The sequence below is a fragment of the Lytechinus variegatus genome, chromosome 11 (assembly GCF_018143015.1).
Source record: "Lytechinus variegatus isolate NC3 chromosome 11, Lvar_3.0, whole genome shotgun sequence".
Lineage (NCBI taxonomy): Eukaryota > Metazoa > Echinodermata > Echinoidea > Temnopleuroida > Toxopneustidae > Lytechinus > Lytechinus variegatus.
In genome coordinates this window covers 15,947,809-15,969,182 of record NC_054750.1, presented here as the reverse complement: position 1 = coordinate 15,969,182, position 21,374 = coordinate 15,947,809, and the positions used below count along the sequence as shown (strand labels likewise).

General features: G+C 36.9%; 1 protein-coding gene across 1 annotated transcript in view; it reads right to left on the bottom strand.

Annotated features, from left to right (window-relative positions):
* LOC121423713 (cAMP-dependent protein kinase catalytic subunit alpha-like) overlaps window positions 1-21,374 on the bottom strand; it is a 61,369-nt gene that overhangs the window by 25,838 nt on the left and 14,157 nt on the right. The window contains exons 4-5 of the mRNA XM_041619145.1: window positions 16,627-16,725; window positions 4,675-4,757 (exon numbers count right to left, since the gene is read on the bottom strand). Coding sequence (XP_041475079.1) covers window positions 4,675-4,757; window positions 16,627-16,725 — 182 coding nt within the window. The remainder of the gene's footprint in view (window positions 1-4,674; window positions 4,758-16,626; window positions 16,726-21,374) is intronic.

Here is a 21,374-nt window from a genome sequence, read left to right as displayed (position 1 = left end):
CGGCCGACTTCTGTAACTTGCAATCGGGACGGTCCCCGTGGAGGGCACCAGGTCCTCTGGGGCTGTGTTAGTCCCATTCAAAGATACCTCTCTCTACCCTGAAAAAGGAAAAACAAGAATTTTTCTTTTTCTTTTTTTTTTTTTTTTTTACAAAGATCTCGCTTAGATTAAAAGTGGAGACCGGAGTGGTCTTTCCCTCCTCCTAAAAGGAGTTTGTTTGAGCAAACAGAACAAAACAAGAGGGGAGGGGTAGGGAGGAAGAAGAACCTAAGAATAGTTTAGGTATCTGCCTGTAAGAAAATAAAAAGGAGGTCGGAGACTTTGAAAAAAGAACTCCTACAAGGTTCCCCTACTATATTCTCTTTTTTTTTTGTGCCCGAAGGAAAAATTCGAAACAAAAATTCAAAAATGAATGCAAGTTCAGAAGAGAAAGAAGTTTCCACCTGCGAAGAAACACAAAAACAAGCATTTCAGAGCAGGAAGAAAAGGGATTGAGAGACAAATAATTCCTAGATAAGAGAAATTTTACGATAATTTCCAAGAGGAAAAAAAAAAAAAAAAAGTAACCTCCTGTGGAAAGGTAAAGAAATTCAGAACAGGAGGAAGGAGGAACGTCTCTAGTAACGATTCCAAGAGGAAGAACGACACAGTAAATCCTCAAAGGGAATCGTAGAGCCCGCCTGTCGAAATAAAAAAATATATAAGACTAGGAGGGAAGAGGGAATTGAACGAAGAAAACAATTCCGGGACAGGTCAAAAAAATTTCTAACAGGACGGAGACCCCACCTGTAAAGAACAAAAAAATTTTTTTTTTTTTTTTTTAGGGGGGATTGAATAACCAAACAATCATCAGGTATAATTGCGTAAGCCGAATTAAACAATCCCCGAAGCGTCTGTGAATAAAATATTAATCAAGAATTTTATTCAGAACAGAAAGGAAAAGGAATTGAGCTTTAGGATCCGCCTGTGAATAAAATATCAATCAAGAAATTTATTCAGAACAGAAGGAAAAGGAATTGAGCTTTAAGATCCGCCTGTGAATAAAATATCAATCAAGAAATTTATTCAGAACAGAAGGAAAAAGGAATTGAGCTTTAAGATCCGCCTGTGAATAAAATATCAATTAAGAAATTTATTCAGAACAGAAAGGAAAGAGAATTGAAGAATTAATCAATCAATAATCAATCGAAAATCTTAATAAATCAATTCCAGAAAGCAAGGAAGGAACAGAGTTGAAGATCCCAACCTGCAAAAAGAAATAACAATAACACCCTCGACAACAAAGTGTAGAGGCTGTCTAGAATTTAATTCAAAAACGGCACCAAAAGCCACCACGCTTTGAACGTGAAGAACAATAACCATGACAGGTGGTGAAGGCTTGCTGCCACGTAGGCAGGCCAAGCCCGGTGCCTCGCGAACGCGCTAGCGATGCGGCGCGACGAGAACTCAAACGTTAGAAAACAATTTAAGTGTCACCAAAAACACGTCTAAAAAGTCACGCCAAGTGTAAATTCTGAACACAATCTTACACACAAATGGAAAGATTGAAATTAAAAGGGAGAAAGCACCACAGATAAGCGAAAATAATATACCAAAGCTCAAAAAGATTTGAGCTCTTAGGAGACTTATCTGAGCACGTCTTGACAGGTGGCTTGCCGAAAGCAAAAGAGGAAGATGGACGCTAGTTGCGCGGTGATCATGGGTAGTAAGCCTGAACGGGAGAGGGCGCGCTCGCGCTTTTTAAATCCTTGGGAGTTCTATTCGGGTATGGCAGTCCAGAGGGCTGAACTAGCAAATCAAGTAGATGTATGGAGTTATTGAAGTAAATTATTCTCTTTGAATAAAAAATAAGATCTTTTACTCTCTAAACAAGAGTGCTATACATGAAGTGTAAAAAAAGGATTTTGCATTTCAACTTGAAAACTACAAGAAAAGGTGCAAAAAAAATAATCTTTGTAAGTCTGAATCAATGATTATTAATGTAAAGCCTTGTAATTGAATCTTTATTTTATATCTAATGAATTCATAACAAAGTAGATTCAAGTGTTTACAAGTAAATTTAAGAAAATATGAAAATTAGACACTGGAAGTGTATTTTTAGTTTTATTTTACAAATATAATTTCCAAAGCCCAAACGCTTGATGTAGTGCCCAGACTTCGTTTCAGATCTATTATTTTATCCATTTCAATTCTTTAACTCAATCATATTACACTGTCCCAACTAATGTAGAGTATGCCTTAAACAAGCCCCACTAGAATGCAAGGTCCCCCAGGTAAAACCTTTGCATGAAATTATAGGTCTACATGTGCATGTACATGTACACTGAGGCTGCAGAGTCAAAGATGCGAGATTAAGTTACATGTGTACCTAGGAGTTGCAGTGCAGAATGGAGTAGATACAATGTACTTCTCTTCCTTGTAAGTCTATTCCCGTTTCTCTCTGATTCCTTTCAATTAAAGAACTTAATAAATACGGAGATGATTAAATTTCTGTAAGTCAAAAGTTTTCATGAGTTTAATATTTCAACGCTATCATGAAAACGCTTAAAAGAGGGAGGAACAAAAAAGGCTATATTCATACTCAAAGAATAATTATGTTTGCCATATCAAAATTATTTCAATAAGTACGGGCTTGCTGTAATGTATATTAGATTGACTGTGTTTAATGGAAATGCTCAAAAGCAACTGTGTAAATGCTAGATTTGACATATTCTCAAACGCAATAACCCCCCCTTCCCAATTTTTTTTTCATGTACATGTATCCCTTTGCCTTGAGAATTTCTTCTGGGAAATAAACATCAGTACAATTTAATTGTCATACAGATTAAATATGCACTACATTTTAACAATATATCATGCAATCTATCACGACAAGATTCCTTTTATATATTCAGCTTGTTTTATAATGCAATTATAACGAAAACTCATTAGGAAGATGCAATTTAGACATACATGTCCATGTAGTCTCTTATCAAGTCAACTTCAAGTACAAATGCCCTTAACAAAAATTCCACTCTAGTCTTCTGAAACTACAATTAAGGTGTCAAATGTGGTCAACATCTTATGCATTATGTATGAAGCAAAAGCAAGATATACGTACTCGCCTCCCTAGGGCATTGGTGCACTAGACACAACTGACATGTTGCAAATTCAGCTTATCTCCCTGACTATTTAAAGGAATAATTTCCAATTGGACATGAAGGAAATTAACTTCAAACAGGATCACACGAACATGCTTTTCAGATTCTAGTTATTTTCCTTATAATGAAAGCCCACAAATAGGTAGTACTTACACCCCCCCCCATCCCCTTAGCCCTCCCAATTTTCTGGGGTTAAGCCAAGCCTAATTCGGTTTCAGATTACGCAATAAAATAATTTCATCTTGCAAATACGGTATCATATGACCTTGCTTTAGCCATTATAATCTAGTCGGAGGCTGCAGTTTTGTTTTTGCCTTTACGAGTCTGATGCTGATATGCACAACGCCAGCAATACGTCTGATGTGCATGACTATGCACTGTGTGCAGCCAATGCCTTCATGTGCACCCTGGTCTGGCATAAGTTCTTGTATTTTATTGAGGAATGTCCGGTGGCAGGTTTTCGCTGCGTATCCTAGTCAATAAAAGGACAAGAACTAAAACAAGTATATAGGCAGTGGCTGCTTCCATAGTGCATGGTATTTCACATCAGATGTTTCGCTTTATAACTGCATCAAACATGTATTAAAGGCAAAGACAAAAGCTGCAGCCTCTGCATACATGATAGGCTAACATTGCTTCAAAGCGGGCCCATTATGTGCGGTACTAAGAGCTGTACTTTGAAACCATTCGGGCTAAGGAAAAGGTGGGCTACGCACCAGTGATTCAAGACCAAGTGGAAGAATGTCATGAACGTGCGTTTATGCAAAGACTTTGGTGCAAAAGTTCATGTTAAAGATAAATTCCAGTATTGGTAACAATCTCAAAATGACTTTTTACAGAATCTAATATAATGACCACCCAAGTGTCTGTTTGTATGAATAAAAAAAATGTGCCAAAGGATTCTGGAAGGAGTTGTGTAATTGCTGAGAAATAAGCAAAATAAGTGCGGATTCGGTCACTTCCGTCGGGTCTTTATTCCAGCAATAATAATACACTGTCCCACGTGTGCCTATATGTGTTGGTGATCTTCAGGTGAACATTTTTTCAGCGTAGATTTCAAGATTTCACAAAGTTCAGTTTATGTAACTGTATCAGATCTAGATCCTCGATGATATGCTGACAATTAAGCCTGGTTTTACAGACTTTCTCATGAAATCAGAGTTTACTGCAACTACTGGCATTTCTCTTTAAGCTTTTTTTGGGGGGTATGTTTTATTGAGTTCAAACATGTGCGGAGTATAGCCCATGTTCTTCTCAATCACACCATGCAGAGCATGATCACACATTTATCGTCAGAAATCATAAAAATATTATTTACCTTTGCGATATTCCTGGATTAATTAGGATAGGTTGATTTTATATGTTTAAGTTCTCAATAGTGTGGAATTAAGAAAAAAAAGTCTGAATTCTGAAGAAAAAAAAATAGTCTGGGGTTGAGGATAGCCTGGGATTATAAACTTAAGGAGCTGTTGTCTATTAACATAGAACACACACACACCTTTCAATGCATCTATTCTGTTTCATATTCTCTTACCTGAATCTGCCAATTCTCCGTAAGTGAGAGAACATTTCACCGCCCGGAATAAAATCCAAGACCATATACAGATTGGAGTTATCCTGAAATTAGGAAGGAAAAATCATAATCAATATGTTAAGAAACATCTATGTGAATTAATCTAATAGGCTGGGCCGTTCCTGGTGGGTGTTCATAAAGTTGTTCCTAAATTACATGTACAAGCAACTTTAAGAACGACTGGTGATCCTTTCTTGTGGTAATGGTATATTCATTGGCGATGGTTAAGCACGTAAGAAAGGTTCACCAGTCACTCTTAACTTACGAACAGCTTTACATGTATGAAACGGCCCCCAGAACACATGGTTCCAGCAGGCACCTATATTAAGATCTACAATTCGCTAAATTTACATCGTCCGCAGTCATCCGAACCGTCCTATCACATATACAACGGTGCAAACCCATTTCAGAGAAAATCAACTTCAAAGTTTAATATAATTTTCACACTAGTTCCCCAGGCTTACAAAATATGTGGTTGGAAAGACCAAGACAATTGCTTGACATTGGTATCTTTATTTTTACACAAAACCAAGGATCATAGAGAGAAAATATCGCCAAACAGCTACATGCTTGTAATTTTGGTTTGAGCAGTTTAGATTTCCCCTGTACAAAAACGCCATAGGGGACACAACAACCCTGACCGCAATTTCAATGCGCACGGTCAGTAAGAACGTCATATCACTTTTTCACGTGCAAAGTCAATGCAGTGCCAATACGACGGTTTGGCTGACTGCTCATTTGCATATTAAGTGCACGCAGCTGTTGTTTGTTTTGCTACAGTACACGTTTCCAATGGGACTTGCGCATTTTATCAACAATTTGTATGGCATCGCCGTGGAAATCCCGATATCTCAGAAACTTAAATAAATTGCTGCCGAGAAACTAATTTAGTTACTGTATGAGCTGAATAGGACTTGCACTTTTATTTTCTGCAAAACATTCAAAATCAATTTTTTGACCAAAATTGACCGTTAGGACCATGGAGCTACTACTACATGTAGCTCCATGATATGACAGTCGGATAAACGCCAACGACATGTACCTGTACAAGTGCAAGTTTGGAAGACTAAGGATATTCTGGTGGTCTGTCTTATGACAGATCACCTTTTACTTTAATTTTTCATTTAACTTCTACAATACAAAATAAAAGTAGGAGGGGAAACAAACTGTTGTACCATAAACACATCACTTTTTAAAAAATAAATTCACAATTTAATAACCAGTAAATCGTATGTACTGTATGTACATGATCTAAGTTTGAAGATGAACACTGACATGGTTCTAAAACTATAGTTATCACAAAACCAAGGATGTTGACAATTGTGAGCTTTTTCCTCATACATGAACATGTCAAAGCCTCAAACCTATTCAGACAGTCGTAACTTCTACATTTATATGCATAAACATGTACATGTACCAAATTTGGAGTTGCTCTGACAAATTATTGGAGTAATTGGGAGAACAAAAATGGGACAGATGGATTAACAACCTGAAAGTACAGTATGTAAATAAAGTGGTTGGCAAACAACTTCAGTGGATGGAGGCAGAACTACTATCTTGAAATGTACAATGCATAACAGCTGTGTCGATTATAAAGGAAAATGTACTTGATATGTACAATTCAATGTAGAAAAAGTAAAAAAAATCTTCTGTACAAAATGTATGGTCCAGCACTTAATACACAAAGTTCTTTATTCAAAAGAAAATATTGGAAAACAGCTCTGAGTAGTAACTTAATTGTAGTTAAACTTCTTGCTACATATTGTGCATGTTGTCAGGGCATCGCTGCCCAACAGCAAATTTCATATTCGTAAGTGTGCATATCACCTGCCTCCAATCATGTACATAATACTGAGTGGACCTGTTGAATGCTTCAAGCAATCACATTTTCTCTTTCTCTCTTTTTTTTCAAGGCATCCATGATTTTGCCTGCCAACCTAAAATTGTCCTATTCATTTATCTACACAGTGGATATTGCAAAGGAAATACTGATTGGCAAGTCAGTATTGATTTGCCGTGCACGCAGGTGGGTTCGGAAATCTTCAAGAACACATATCCATACAGCAGGCATGCATAATCTTTTTCTATTCTCCTAACCAATGCTAATGACATCACAGAATGTCTGCTCTTGTAGTGCGCATGATTGCACTAACATGCAAAATCAACATAAAATATAGTTATTTATAGTTATTTTCTTGTAGCAATGTGTTAACGGTCTGTTGAATGAGGGACGAAAAGGGTAAGAACAACCAAAAGCAAACCATGGATGTTCACAGGTTTCGGGGGCATTGTATCCATGCTTACATGTAGGACAGATGTTACGATGAGAGGTTGTCAACCCATGCTACAAATTCACAAAACATCAAGTTTGCGATTCATTAGCTTCAATGACAGGTACCATCGTTTCATCCCCCTTCACAACAACCCATCAAAAGGAACATGAACGACAATTTGACCTAACCTCCTACACTTTGGGCTTTTTGAAGGGCAGAACCCAATCCTGTCATGGTTGAAAATGTTAGTGCCTTTGACAAACGGGCAATTATTTACACATCAGGTAATATGGTGCGGCTAGCAGGCAAGGAAGAGGCATTCATTAGCTCACTGACTCGAACTTCTGATGGGTCACACATGAAATAAACGCAATTATACAGCCCACACAGCCCAGTCAGTTGAGATACCCTCTTTCGTATGGTATGCGTCTGCCTGGCTGCTTTACTTTACACTACGAGCAGTTCACCCAAGCACAAGCTATCCATGGGTGATTCTAAATTCATTTCACTTTGCGTGAACATTTCGTTAGCATGGTACAGTTGGCTCAAGCAGACTAATTCAGTGTTGCAGGCCGAACTGTTTCTCTCAAATTCACAGCAGAGGATTTTTAGTAGTACATGTACAAGTAGGCTTTCATGGAAGCCGATTCTGTGAATGCACCACAATGTGAGCAAAAGAGAAAAGCCCAAACAATGCTTCTTCAAAGCTTCTTAAAGAATACTCATTATCAGATAAAATATTGAATTGGGAATTGGAATCTCTACTACTACAGGTGTACTGAACTACACTGTACGGGTACAAAAAGACCAGAGCAATCTAGTTTCAGATACAATGTGTTGGTTTTGGGGTATCCATTATTGCATGTAGGCCAACATATGCATTTTCTGAATGATAACGCATCCATCTAGGCTAAAGGTAGGCCTAGATATTGTGTGTTATAAATTCAGTGAAACAAATAGCATTTTTAAGTGCGATGCTTTGAAGTTGTCTACCAGTCTTTTAATATGTGGAAATGCTCACAGCTGAAATTTGGATTTTACACACTTAACACATTTCTACTTACATGCCAATTCATCCCATTGCCAACTCGTCTATACTATCATTTGGTCTAACATCAATTCGTCCACTTTCCACATGGTCTTATTGACAATTCGTCCACTCACCACTTTGTCTAATAACCTGTTGGTCCAATAGCCATTTAGTCCATATACCATTTGGTCTAATTGGACTAAGTTTTGATTGTGCAAAATAAATGAAACTGAAATGGAAATTAGGCACGAAATGGTCATAAACAAAATGTTGATTTGACAAAGTGATAGTTGGACCAAATGGTTATTAGACCCAATGGTTGTTAGACGAAATGGCAATAGACTACATTGTAAATGAAAGACCATATGGTGAGTGCAGAAGTTGGCAGTAGACGAATTGGCAATTTACCAACATGGTATTGTTTAACAAAGTGTCAAATTTCAGTCTGTGCTTTCAGACCAGACTAGCTCTCTTATCCACACTACAGACATGCAAGGGGTCACCCATCAGTGCACTCCACCAATTGTGAGGTCATGGCCAAATCAAGCTGATTCATTGCACTCCCTCCACAGCAATGGAGGACAATGTTCTAAATATAGCCAAGGAGGCCAGCCAAGGAAGTATTTTAAGCCCTTGCCCAAACAATAACTGGGTCACTTTTTTCTGTTTTCAATAGGTGGTTTCAAACCGCCTCGATCATAAGAATCCACCTCGATCATAAGAATCCCCGTTAAACTACAAGAACTTTTTTAGGCTAAAAAATACCCAATAATTATTCCTGCATTCACACCACCCCGAAACATACCCTTCAGGATAAATTCCGTAAGTTAGAATCACGCGCAGTATGGTCTGATAAGCAGGCAAGGCGCGAGATTCAAAACCACTTGCGCAGCACAAACGGTGCCCGCGCCCAACTACACGCTGGGCTAAAGTTCCCATAAAATTCTTTCACATTGCCAAAATACCTGCGACCTATGAAAAATCCCTGCGAAAGTTCTCATAATTTTGCCAAGCACCTACTATTTAGTGGGTATTTCCTTTTGGGGATTTTACTCGTAATTTGCTTTCACATTGCCAATGTTACCTGGTATTTTCTGATCGGGTAAATTTTTCTGATCAGCAAATACCTAGAACTGACAAACTTTGAGGCGGTCTGAAACCACCTATTGTCTTTTCTCAAAGCAACAATCACACCCACTTTCTATCCATTTGTTTTCAATATTTACAAATGTATATGAAGGCCTTTGCATAAATCCTAGACATCTTATTAGACTTTAAAGGGTATGTTTATACTTCCATTGAGGACGGAATCAGCGTTTTCAAACGTCGATCGTAAACGTGGTTCTGAGAGTGCGGTTTATGCTTAACTTTTCAGAGGCGAAATCACGAACTCCAGCTGGCTTTGCATCATAATTTTTGTTGAGCAGGAAAGCGAGGTCAAAAAAAAGGGAAAAATGTAATCTTTCCCATCTTTCATGCGATTCTACTTTGCATCGATTATCGATATCCGCAGTGCAGTGAGGGAATGCCGGAGTCAAGTTGTTCAGTTGGTGCTTCCTTGACTCGAGTCTGACCAGGCCGATCTCCCTGGAAGTTTCGGGCGTAATGGGTCTGTTACAGCTCATACTAGTAGTACCACTACTTGTACCATTTTGCTGGTTATATCCCCTTTAGTGTCCCGCAATTTAATAAATCCTCTGCAGAATAGTAGTTTACTACATTGTACTAGTAATCTGAACCCCGGTGGTGACTGGTAATATTCATGACCATAGGCGGCGGAAGCGGGGGGGACGTGTCCCCCCCTAAATTTTAGGATGGACACATGTAAAAAATAGGACGGTCCCCCCCTAAATTTTTTTTGATAACCTTTTTTTTTTTTTTTTTTTGCTTGTCTTTTTTTTTTCCTGCGTCCCCCCCTAAATTCACTGGCCCCCCCTTGAAACGTGTGCTGTCCCCCCCTAAAATTTAGGTTGATGACCTTTTTTTTTTTTTTTTTTTTTTTTGCTTGTCAAAAATTTTTGGGGCGCTTGTCCTATTTTTTACATGTGTCCATCCCAAAATTTCAGGTGGACACCCCCTAAATTTATTGGCTTCCGCCGCCAATGTTCATGACTCATGTATATTCATTAGGAAAACGTTCCTCATGAATATATAATTCAGCTCAGATGTCAAGAGGCCCTGGCTCGCTGCGCTCACCAGGCCTTCGCGAATTAGGAAATCCCTCGCTTCGGTCGGACAGCAGCCGCCAGGGCCTCGACAAGAGGCTAAGCTCAGCCCTGGCTTGAAGTCCTTTTCACAGATCAATGGCTTGAAATACACGTATCATGCAAGAAAAAGAGATAAAATGATGACTACATGTATACTCTCGCTTTGCTTTTTATCAACCATGATTCCGTGGGGATTTTTCATATGCAAAACTACCACCACACATTAATAAGAAAGCAATGATTCATTAGAAGACAAAAAGGAGAGGTAGACAGTGTTTGCTCTCTCACTTTTTCAGACACGTTGCTAAGTAATGGCTAGTGTAAAAATAGCTGCAGATTATGCACTTGCAAAGATTGTAGGCTAAACAAGATGGTGCAAATGGTCAATTTTTTCAAAGACTTTTTTTTGTAAGTGCGAGATCTTTTAACCTGGGCTCGATCCTGTTGTACGATTCTACATGTATACATTTGGATCCAGTGGGTCCATAGATTCAAGTATGAAATGATGCTCATACCCCTGGTTTTTAACATATAGGGCCAAGTAAAAAAAGATTGATTGTCCGGATTTTTTTAGAGCAGAGATGAGTGAGGTCCTTACTAAGTGCTATCTTACTATTTTTTTTTTGAAACAAGGAGACATTTTCTCAGCCCGTTTTTTGACATCAGTGATGAGAGAGGTCCTTACTACATGTATTTACTATTTTTTGGCTATTTTTTAATGAAATGATTGTCAGGCTCGATTTACATGTGTGTGATTGATGCATGCTTAATATTAATAATAAATGAGTAGAAACGTATATATAAATAAATATATATTCAATTAATTGGAAATCTATGGAAAATGTAATATGCAATGAAAATTTATTGATGTATTACTGATGTATCTGACACTGTAGCACAGCAGTCAGTACTGTGCCCTACAATTTATAATTACCAGTGTTTTTAATCGACAATGGGCCCAGCAAAGCTTCTAGTTCTACGTAAAGGCTGAAATAAATTATATCCAATGAATATACAGTTCAAAGGACAATTAGTATATAGCTATGCTAAACTAGTGCAGATATACATGTAATATTGGGACTCATTTACTTTATATTACCAGAAGTGTTCTTTTGTATGGAATGAAGAACATACTACAGGAGGTATCTTCAGCATCTGTATCAACCTTTCTCCCATTTTTCATTATCATGAAGGTACAAGCATTAATATCACATCTACATCATCTTCACATGTATGTAGATAAAAAAATATATTTGGCACTGTCCTGCTTTGTAAGCACTGTAGTACCACCAGTCAGTGAGAGTGAATTTATTGGTTGTTTGAACAGGTTGCCTGAAAACAAGAAGCAATTAATCTATTCCATATCGCCCAATTAAAAATCAATTAGATCTAATGTGTAAGAGTGCCTACATGGTAATAAACAAAGCTTTACTTTCTATCTCCCTTTCACTCCATAACAGTAAGTGCAAATTACTAAGATATTGCTCTAAGGGCATAATGAGTCAAATGGCTCATAAAATATGGATCTTCGATGGTCTTTAAAGTGAATCCTACAATAATTGGATTCACCTTGTCCTAGTATATTGTATGTAATATGGCATTTGAAATAGCGCTTATGTACAGTCGACATGTAGCTTTTTTTACAATTTACATGTAAGGAGAACATAATTTAAAGACCGAAAGCATACAGTCCCAATGAGCAGACTCAATTAGAAAGATCAATCTGTCTGGTTATAGTTACGTTTTAGCCAAAAGTAAAAGTACAAAATTACAAACATGAAACACAGAAAAGGGGCATTTGAAAAGATATTTTTGCAGAATCACTTTTGAAAATGGTCGCAAAAACGTAACAGTGATTTGAATCATGATTCTATAACGTCATTGTGTCGGCCTACAGTACGTCTGTGTTCACATCATACTGCGCGGTGCCAGCAATATTAGAGACCTTTCATTTTCTGTGACGACGAGCCATGTGGACGTACCAGATAAAGGAATTTTGGGAGACCTGCGCATGCGCGAAGTAATCCGTGAGGAGCCTTCTCGTTCACTGCCCAAATCTGTGACTCGTATTTGAGGGTTTTGACTTCGGTGTCATCATGCTTGAACGAGCGCTAGTTGGTACATGATGACATCATCCAAGCTTAGCAAAAATGAATGAAGCCGCATCAACATTTGAATTTCGTTGATTCAACAGGGCTGGTACATTAAATGGCAAATTACTGCTTGTTACCAGCTTTTTCATTAAATTTAGTGTGTCCTGTTTTCAGAAACTACATATCCGTTAATAGATAATTGATGTTCTATTTCCAAACAACTGTGTTTTTTGGCTTTTTGCGCAAGAGTTGAAATGTTACACCCACAGACGCCCTACTGTTTTGTGGCGTGATGCTACGCATGATTCTCCAGCAGAGCATCAGCCCACTGCCCGCTCGCTATCACGCTGGTATATGATGTGGCCTGGTACACTTACGTGACTGAAATCGAAACTGTTTTCATCATTGTACGAACGTGATACTGAACGAGCGGTGTCACCAATTACGGTGAACTAGGACTTCGTTGCAGTCAAAGATAATCGAAAGCTCGGTATTCTTCTCTTTCACTACACACAGCCATACACATGCATTGCAAACCGACGTAGTGTATCTTTCACAATTAAACCCACGTTGAAGTTGACCTATAATTCCTGGGTCAAACTGCGAACTATGATGCACACTGGCTAGGCTTGAAATGGGGGAAAAACAACGTTGGAGAGGGGGTCAACTAAACCCTGATTCTGCAGTTACCGTTATTTAGGTTTGTGCTTTGAATCATGATTCATGTTTGTCAAATAGCTTCATGAGCTCATACAAACGCACACCTTTAGTGGAATGTAATATGCTCCTGTAAGTCTTGTCTGCATAGTATGCAATTCGATACAGCTGTAGTGTCAAATTCTTGACACCGAAATATCACACATTTTCATTAAAAAAACAACTACCGTACAAAACCCTATGGCAAAGTTTCATAAAAAGGGGACAAACCCTTTCAAAGTTATTTTTCAAATCTTAGCCCTGGTTTAATGTTTGCAACGCCTCTGCTGACACTAATCGAAATGTGGCGCTTGTGTCTCACTGCGCTTATGGGCAATTCCACAGGTTGGTGGACATGAGCTTAAAAATTCAAATTCAATATTTTCTTGAATTTTTTAATACTTTAAGTCCTTCATACATGATAGTTTCAGGAACAAGAAATAAAAAGTTTATTTTCATATGTATACTTTGGAAAAAAATGGTCAAAAGTTGTGTCTTCCATTCTGTACCAAAATACAAGAAAAATAGTGAAAACTGAAATATGCCTTATTACCATTTTGCTATTACAACAACATACCACTTTATATATTTCTGAAGTTTAGAAGAGTCAAATTACTTAAAATACACAACAGCTTTTCAAGTAAATTTGTAGTACTCATTTAAAAATGAATATTGCAACCTGCTCAGGTGATGTAACGTGAGTAACCAAAAAAACTGACTTTGTTTTCTGAGAGAAAAATTCGTCACAGTTAATTGGTGGGATTTTAAATTCTCTTCATTTAAACAATCGTTGACACAGTGATGACTATCAAAATTATTAAAAAGTACAATTTTTTTATAAAAATGATGAAGAAAAACTGTAACGTGAGTAACTTTGTAACGTGAGTAACCATCATGTAATGTGAGTAACCAGTAAAAATTATTCGGTTAGGCAACATTTCTGTGGGATGTCAAGTTTTAAGTCTCATGGTGAGCAGTGAAGTTATTTTTTATTAATTAAAAGCAAAATGAGGGTACACCTCTTTGATGTGACTCTTTGTTGATCAAAATATCAATGGTCATACAATCACACAAAAAATTGAATATTAGTAGAAGTATCACAATGCGAGAGTGCTTCAGTAAGACTTGGTTTCGATTAACCAAACTTTAAAGAGTATTCGAACAACACATTGAATGCCCTTACCTGTAACCCTATCTAGGCCGGGGTATTTTGGGAGTTGATATGGCCCGGGGGAGGAGGGGTGGGGGGGGGCCTCCCAGGCCCCCCTTGGGATCTTGGCCATTGGCCGCACGATCACGCCGAAAATTTGCGCGCAGGTTGTCTTGGACATAATCTACAATACTATACAGTAATTTATTTCATGCAAATTGGTATTAAGCAATTATGCTAATTTATGCATAATTAGTAAGCGAAATCATACTTTTCCCTCCTACTCCCTAATAAAGCTCCAATTGTTCCAATTTTGGGTATAAAATCTCTTTTTGATGTTCCTAGTAATGAAGTTTACACACATTATTGAATTTTTAATGACATGTGTGTTGTTAACCATACATGGACAAATTGTAACGTGAGTAACCGTAACGTGAGTAACCATATTATCTGCACCCCAAGTGAAAACCATGTGTTCTTTATTTTTTTAATTATATACAAAGTTTGTCTCCCTAATATACTTCTTTGAAATGGATACAATCAACTTTCATAAAAGCCTTGTATGAGGAGACTTTTCACTTTTGTCGACTTTTCATTTTATGCATGTCCAAATCATGTAACGTGAGTAACCGACACATTCCAAAGATTTGCCAGGAGCATAATAAAATTTCCCAAGTTTTGTTTTTATACAAAGGATAGTCAGACTGTGTACTTTGCTGTGATAAGGAGATGTTTAGTTCCTATCAATAATAACGGAGTTAAAACTCCAAGTATGAGACAAGGTGTCTCCAAATGTAACGTGAGTAACCGTGGAATAGCCCCTATGTCAATATGGATACTGAGAAAAGGATTAAAAACCCAACAGTTATTAAATGTAATAATAATGTCAATGCAACATAATTCTATTTTTATATAAAATGCTGCATACTATTACCACAGCTTCAGCATGGCTCCCCTCATCAGGAATCCTTTCCAGGTACTATACCCATTTGAAAGAATGGCAAATGTTAAATTTCTATAATTTGATGATGTAGAGCTAAATGTATTTTTCCTTATCCAACTTTTTCTTATCCAACTTCAGTTTCAGAATACATTTTACCAAAAGTGGGCTGGCAAGCCAATCAGTATGGTACTATCTGGCTTTGCTAAAGAGCCGGGCTAGCCTGCTCATGGCTATTGCGGTGCAAGCCAGGCATATGTGGTACTTCAAGCTTTCATCTGAAAGCAAACCAGGGCCTGAAGGAAAAGTGGCGCTATGCATTAGCCAATCACAGTCGTGGTGGAGTATTCACATTTAACGCATTCTATGCAGTTCATTGTCTCTTCTTGATCCCACCACCATGTCGAGCTTCACATGTTTTAACTTGGAATGGATCCATTACATAAGCAATAGCATGATCTACAGATCTGAAGAATTGCTTTTCATTTTTTGGGTTTAAAAGACATTCATTAAAGGGACCTAAAAGAAAAGTATCACAGACGATTATGGCTTGACTTCAAACAACTTTGAAAACCATGTTTTGATGATAGAAAACAGCATCGACTGAACAGAGCCTTGGTCTAATTCAAACATACATGATCTATCTTCCTGCTAATAATAATTTGAAGCCTAGTGCATGAAGAATGCCAAGTGTTCATCTACTATGTAGTAAACACATGCGCATAGCAACCAGGGCCCTGCATGTAATTCTAATGACCTGCATGTGATAAATGAATCAATACAAAGGCAGATACATGTAGATATACATCTACACTGGTTGGCATGATAGCCCATACGTATTACATGTACCTCTGCTATCGTATTAAAGCAAAAGTAATACATGTCTGAGGCCATGGATGAAGATTCTGACAATGTTTTTACAGGGACATATTTATGTACAAAAGACACATCAGCATGGAGACATGAAGGAGCATGGTTTTGCACATGATTTGCACTAGTTATGCTTCTTTGAAATGCTGTCGAAGTGTTTCGTACATCTTCCGATTGCGAATTTAACAACCCACAAAAATGTCGGGACCCCGCGACAATTCTGCAACATGCAAACATCAATCACAAATATTGGGATAAATTGTAGGCCTACATGTATGCCTATAATGTACATGTATCAACTCTTGTACAAAGAGTATAATTTTAGACGGAAGCATTGTATGATGAGTAAAAGTCACTTAAACTGTATTTTCAATGAGTTGTAGAGTTATTTTAGAATTGAAGTGATAACTACTATGGATCTCACTGAACAATATCCTACATGTTTGCAATAATAATGAAATTCTAATTGGCAGATACCTGCATTTTGTGAGTACCGTAATGTACAATTTTGAGAATATGATCATGTAGGCCTACGGTACATTGAGGTATATAGTAAACAATTAAATCCATTAAACGTATAGGAGCCTATAAAACGTATATTCATGCAGGCACACGCTATAAATTTGAAAATAAATAATGGGTATTAAACTTTACCTTGAAATGGTATGATAAGCTGACAATGAATGGAAAGGAGATGGCTTGTAGAATCTTCTTCTCATTTAGCGTGTGTTCAACTTGCTTCAATTTTACAACCTAGAAAAATATAAAAACAAAGAGAAAACTTTATCTTCCATGGACCTTAATTACAAATCATCTCTTAGCAAATAACAAACCTTTTCTCAGTTGTAACTGCACATACCTGTACATGTAAGCAGTATAGTTTCATTTGAGATAAACCATCACGGCATTTTTCAAAATTCATCGGCATAAACATCGGTGATTTGACGATTATTACATTTGCTTTTTAAACATTCTTTTCATCACATCCACTGAAGTATAACAAAGTGTTCACAATCATTGGTATATGACAATACAGTTTTGAAACCCAAATCATGTAGTTATTATCATAAAGGAGATACAATGCACGTGCATCTCCCACTTTGCCTGTTATTGCTTCCATCAGTCATCAGCAAATTGACTTATCTTGACCTCAACTGAATTATTTACATTATTTGTTTTGGGGGTTATTTGCATGAAATGTTAAGCTTTCCATAAAATTCTGTGATTTTTCCATTTCCCGTATTGCAAAAAACTGGGGACCTCAGGTTTTAGTGACTGCTGTACATGTATGGCTGACTTTATAAGATTTATTGACATATTGTGAACATATCAAATAGTGAAAATTTGTGTTATACCGGTAATCAATTAAGTCTTGTGTTGCAAGGCCTAGGGCCCCATAAACATGGTTACACACATTCAAACCAAAATTATGATTAACCTATTTTAAAAATCAATCTCTTAACTCCACAATCAATAAAAATTTGATATTAATTTGAATTTATTATTATCTCAAAGATAAGGCACAGTTACATGTAGCTATATGATAAAAATTGTCATAAATGTACAATACAAACTAATTTTTGACATTAACACTTCGTCACAGAAATAAAAATGAATGAATTTTGCGAGGGGAAAAGAGTTGATACTAGTTCCCAATATGCTGCACTATGGAATTAAATACATGTAGCAGGCATTGTCCAACTGTAACCCAGCACAAGGGCACCAGCAGAATATCATTATCATCCAAATTTAGAATTCCCATGTCAGGCATTATTACAAATGAATGATGCCAAATTGCTTGATGGTCGGTCTGTGGTAGAACTTGATCATGAAGAGCTATTTTAAGAACCAACACCTCCATTAAGATTGAGTCGCCCTAATTGATTGTTTGGATAGTTCTCTTCTATTCAATGTACTGATATCATTGTCAGGTTAAAAAGATAATGAACAATACACTGTTTTCAACACTCATGTGAACAGTACAGTATGCAGATAATGTCACTCCACAGATATTTTTGGGTGAAGATTGTTGCTATTGGAATGAATCTGTATCTCAATCAGTAGACATGATCTACACTAGATGCTGAACGTTGATAGCAGCCCCTGCACGATGCATGTACACAATGTCTGTATTAATATTGCCATGTACATGTACAACTAGAAATGCATTTTTCTTTCAAAATATTTTACACACTACAATACATTTGCAGGAATTGTAGCAAAACGCTATTGTAATGCCAAAATGTGACAATACATGTATTTTGGGGGGGCACTTAGGCATTTTCATTACCATATTTTTGGAGAAGATGATGAAACACCTCCACATACCAAGTTTGATATTAAAGGTCTAGTCCACCCCAACAAAAAGTTAATTTGAAGAGAAAAATCCAACAAGCATAATCATGTAGGCCTACAGTCTGAAAATTTTCATTAATTATTGGATGTAAAATAAGAAAGTGATGACATTTTTAAGTTTTGCTTAATTTCACAACACAGTTAGATACACATCCCAGACGGTATGAAAATGAGGGAACTGATGACATTACTCACTCACTATTTCTCCCTGAACATGCGGAATTACCATTTAAAAAAAAAATTTATGGATCAGTTGATTTGGTCTTATTGTCGAATATTTAAAAATTGAAATATTTTATAATTTAAACAATAACAAACAAAAGAAATAGTGAGGCATATCAATTCTCTCATGTGTGACTACATTGTAAATTATGTATATAACTATTTTGTGAAAAATAAGCAAAACTTTTAAATAGGCCTACTTTTAAATGTCTTAACTCTTTTCATTTTATATCCATTTTTGATGAAATGTTTAGCATTGTGCTTGTCTGATTTTTCCCTCTTGATTTAAATCAATTTTTTTCTGAGGTGGACTTGACCTTTAAGAATTGGTTCATGGTGGGCCAAGGTAAATGTATGACCAAATAAAAATCAAATAAACCCCATTGAAATCAGTGTAAATTGGACAGGGAAAAATATACACATAGGCGGCGGAGAATTCGCCCAGGAAATGCCTTAAGTCGCCCCGAAATCATGCCATCGGAGGCGGCACAAAATCCGAAAGTCGTCCATGAAATAATTGCCTAGTTATGAATTGGTTAGGCCACACTGCGCTGCTAGCTCAGAGGCCCCAAGCAGGCTGGAATGCACGAGGTCCCTCCATAGTTTTGATAGTGAAAAATTTCCTTTTTTGTTGCATTTTGAAGATACTATCCTAAATATGCAAGAAAATAAGATCCTGAACATTGAACAAAATCACATTTTTTTTTTCATTTTAGTGCGATCCCAGTTCTTTAATCTGAACAAAGTCTACAGGTGCTCTGGAAATATGCCGCGGATCCAGTAATATGAAGGCCGAAATTAGGATTTTCAGCAGTGATTTTTGCTTACAGTCAGAGCCTGTGTATACATGTACATGAACCGTATTGGCGCTAATGTAGTTTCATACCGCCTGTGTTACGGTGATGATTGACTGTAAGCTGTGCTGCACTGGCGTAGGCATAGCTCAGCTTGTAAAATAAGTTGACATGTTGACATTAGCTGTCAGGCTGCGATGCATTCAATATTTCCTGAAGTAATTTTCAAGTGAGTTTTTATCAAAAAAGAAATTGAAATTGAGGAAAATGATTCTTCAAAGAACAAATTCTGTTCAAATTTGAACTTCATCTTATTCATTTTGATAGAGACAAACAAAATAAATGACAATAAATTAGATAATTTAACAATTAATGATAATGAAGAAAAATTAAAAAGCAATTCAGATATTAATGTTGAACATTAAATTAATTTGATGATTGGCGAATCGTCCTGGGTCACATAATAAGTGGAGCCCCTGAAATAAAAACTAGCCGGGCCCCCCAAAAGTTAGAAATGGAGCCCCAAAAATTTTACCAAAAATTGAAAATGGAGCATGGAAAAAAAGCTAATATTTTTCCTGTCAAAGAGGCAAAATACATGTAGGCATTCATACAGCCACAACTTGACCATTTTCTATCAGCTGGGTTTGTGAATACTTTTTTCAGCATGCAATTAAAAAACGCTGCACAAAAACCCATTATTGTGACGTTATTGCTTCAGTATATGTACATGTGCAACTGCACATGTAGTTGTCATCATGGCTGTATGCAGCACAGTGGCTGCACAAAACTTTTTTGAAAAAAAAAAATCGAAAGCGATGGAGCGAAGCGACCAAGATTGTCATTTGGGCATTTTTGCATTTTGTTAAAGTGAAATTGAAGCATGAAGTGCATACTTTGGGTGAATCTTTTGAAAAATTCAGTAAAAAAAAGTATTATTTCAAAATTTATGTACGTATGGCCATGTTTGCAATAGGAGTTTACTGAGACTGAACATCTATACATGTAGGCCTACACAGTTGAATGAAAAATATTCTTTCACATTAAAGCTGAGACTTTAGCAAGATTTGATGCCTGATTTACATTTTTTTAATAGTATACTTAATAAGTAATTACATGTTGTCATCACTATAGCAAAATAAATATACTAGTATCAAATCAAATGCACAATTCATGTTCAAAAAATCAATCAGCCTCATCCCTATCCAATCTTTTTTTTTTCTATCCTTGAGAGTTCAGAGAAACAAAAAATTGATTCCTTGGCGGGGCACCTTGCATATCACCTCCATACAGCACATCTCAGCCAGAGCTCTAGGAGTGAGCCCAAAACAGCAGGGTAAAAATAACTACTTGCATCACACAATAGGGCAGGTGTATACCTCTTGAATATCCACTTGAAAAAGAGTCAATACAGATCAGAAAACAATTAACCCTTTCCTCACCAGGCATCTTGACAACCCTATGCCAAACACACTCGTGGTTGACCTGCTATGGGATGAGTTGATTTAGCATGGGGCTGTAACTGATGGTTTTGAAAGTGTTTCATAGGGTACTGGGGATTAATGCAAAGCTCCAGAAAGCTGCCAAAGGCACATCCCGGCTCTGATGAAGTACAAATGAGGCATTGGCCATTATGACAATAGCAAAGGTGTATCATATCAAGTGACAAACTTAATCAATGATTTAATTGTGTAACTACTCAGTGATTAGTACTGTACACAAGTGTTCACTAAGTACTAAAAAAACGACATGATGTCGGTGTCAAATTTCAAATGTCAAATTTTAAATTACTATTACTGTATGTCCAAGTTTCATGAATCAGATCCATAAACTTTCAAAGTTATGATTGGAATTCAACAGATACCCCAATTCGGCCAAAGTTCATTGACCCTAAATGACCTTTGACCTTGGTCATGTGACATAAAACTTATGCAGGATGTTCAGTGATACTTGATTAACATTATGTCCAAGTTTCATGAACTAGGTTCATATAATTTCTAAGTTATGATGACACTTCAAAAACTTAACCTC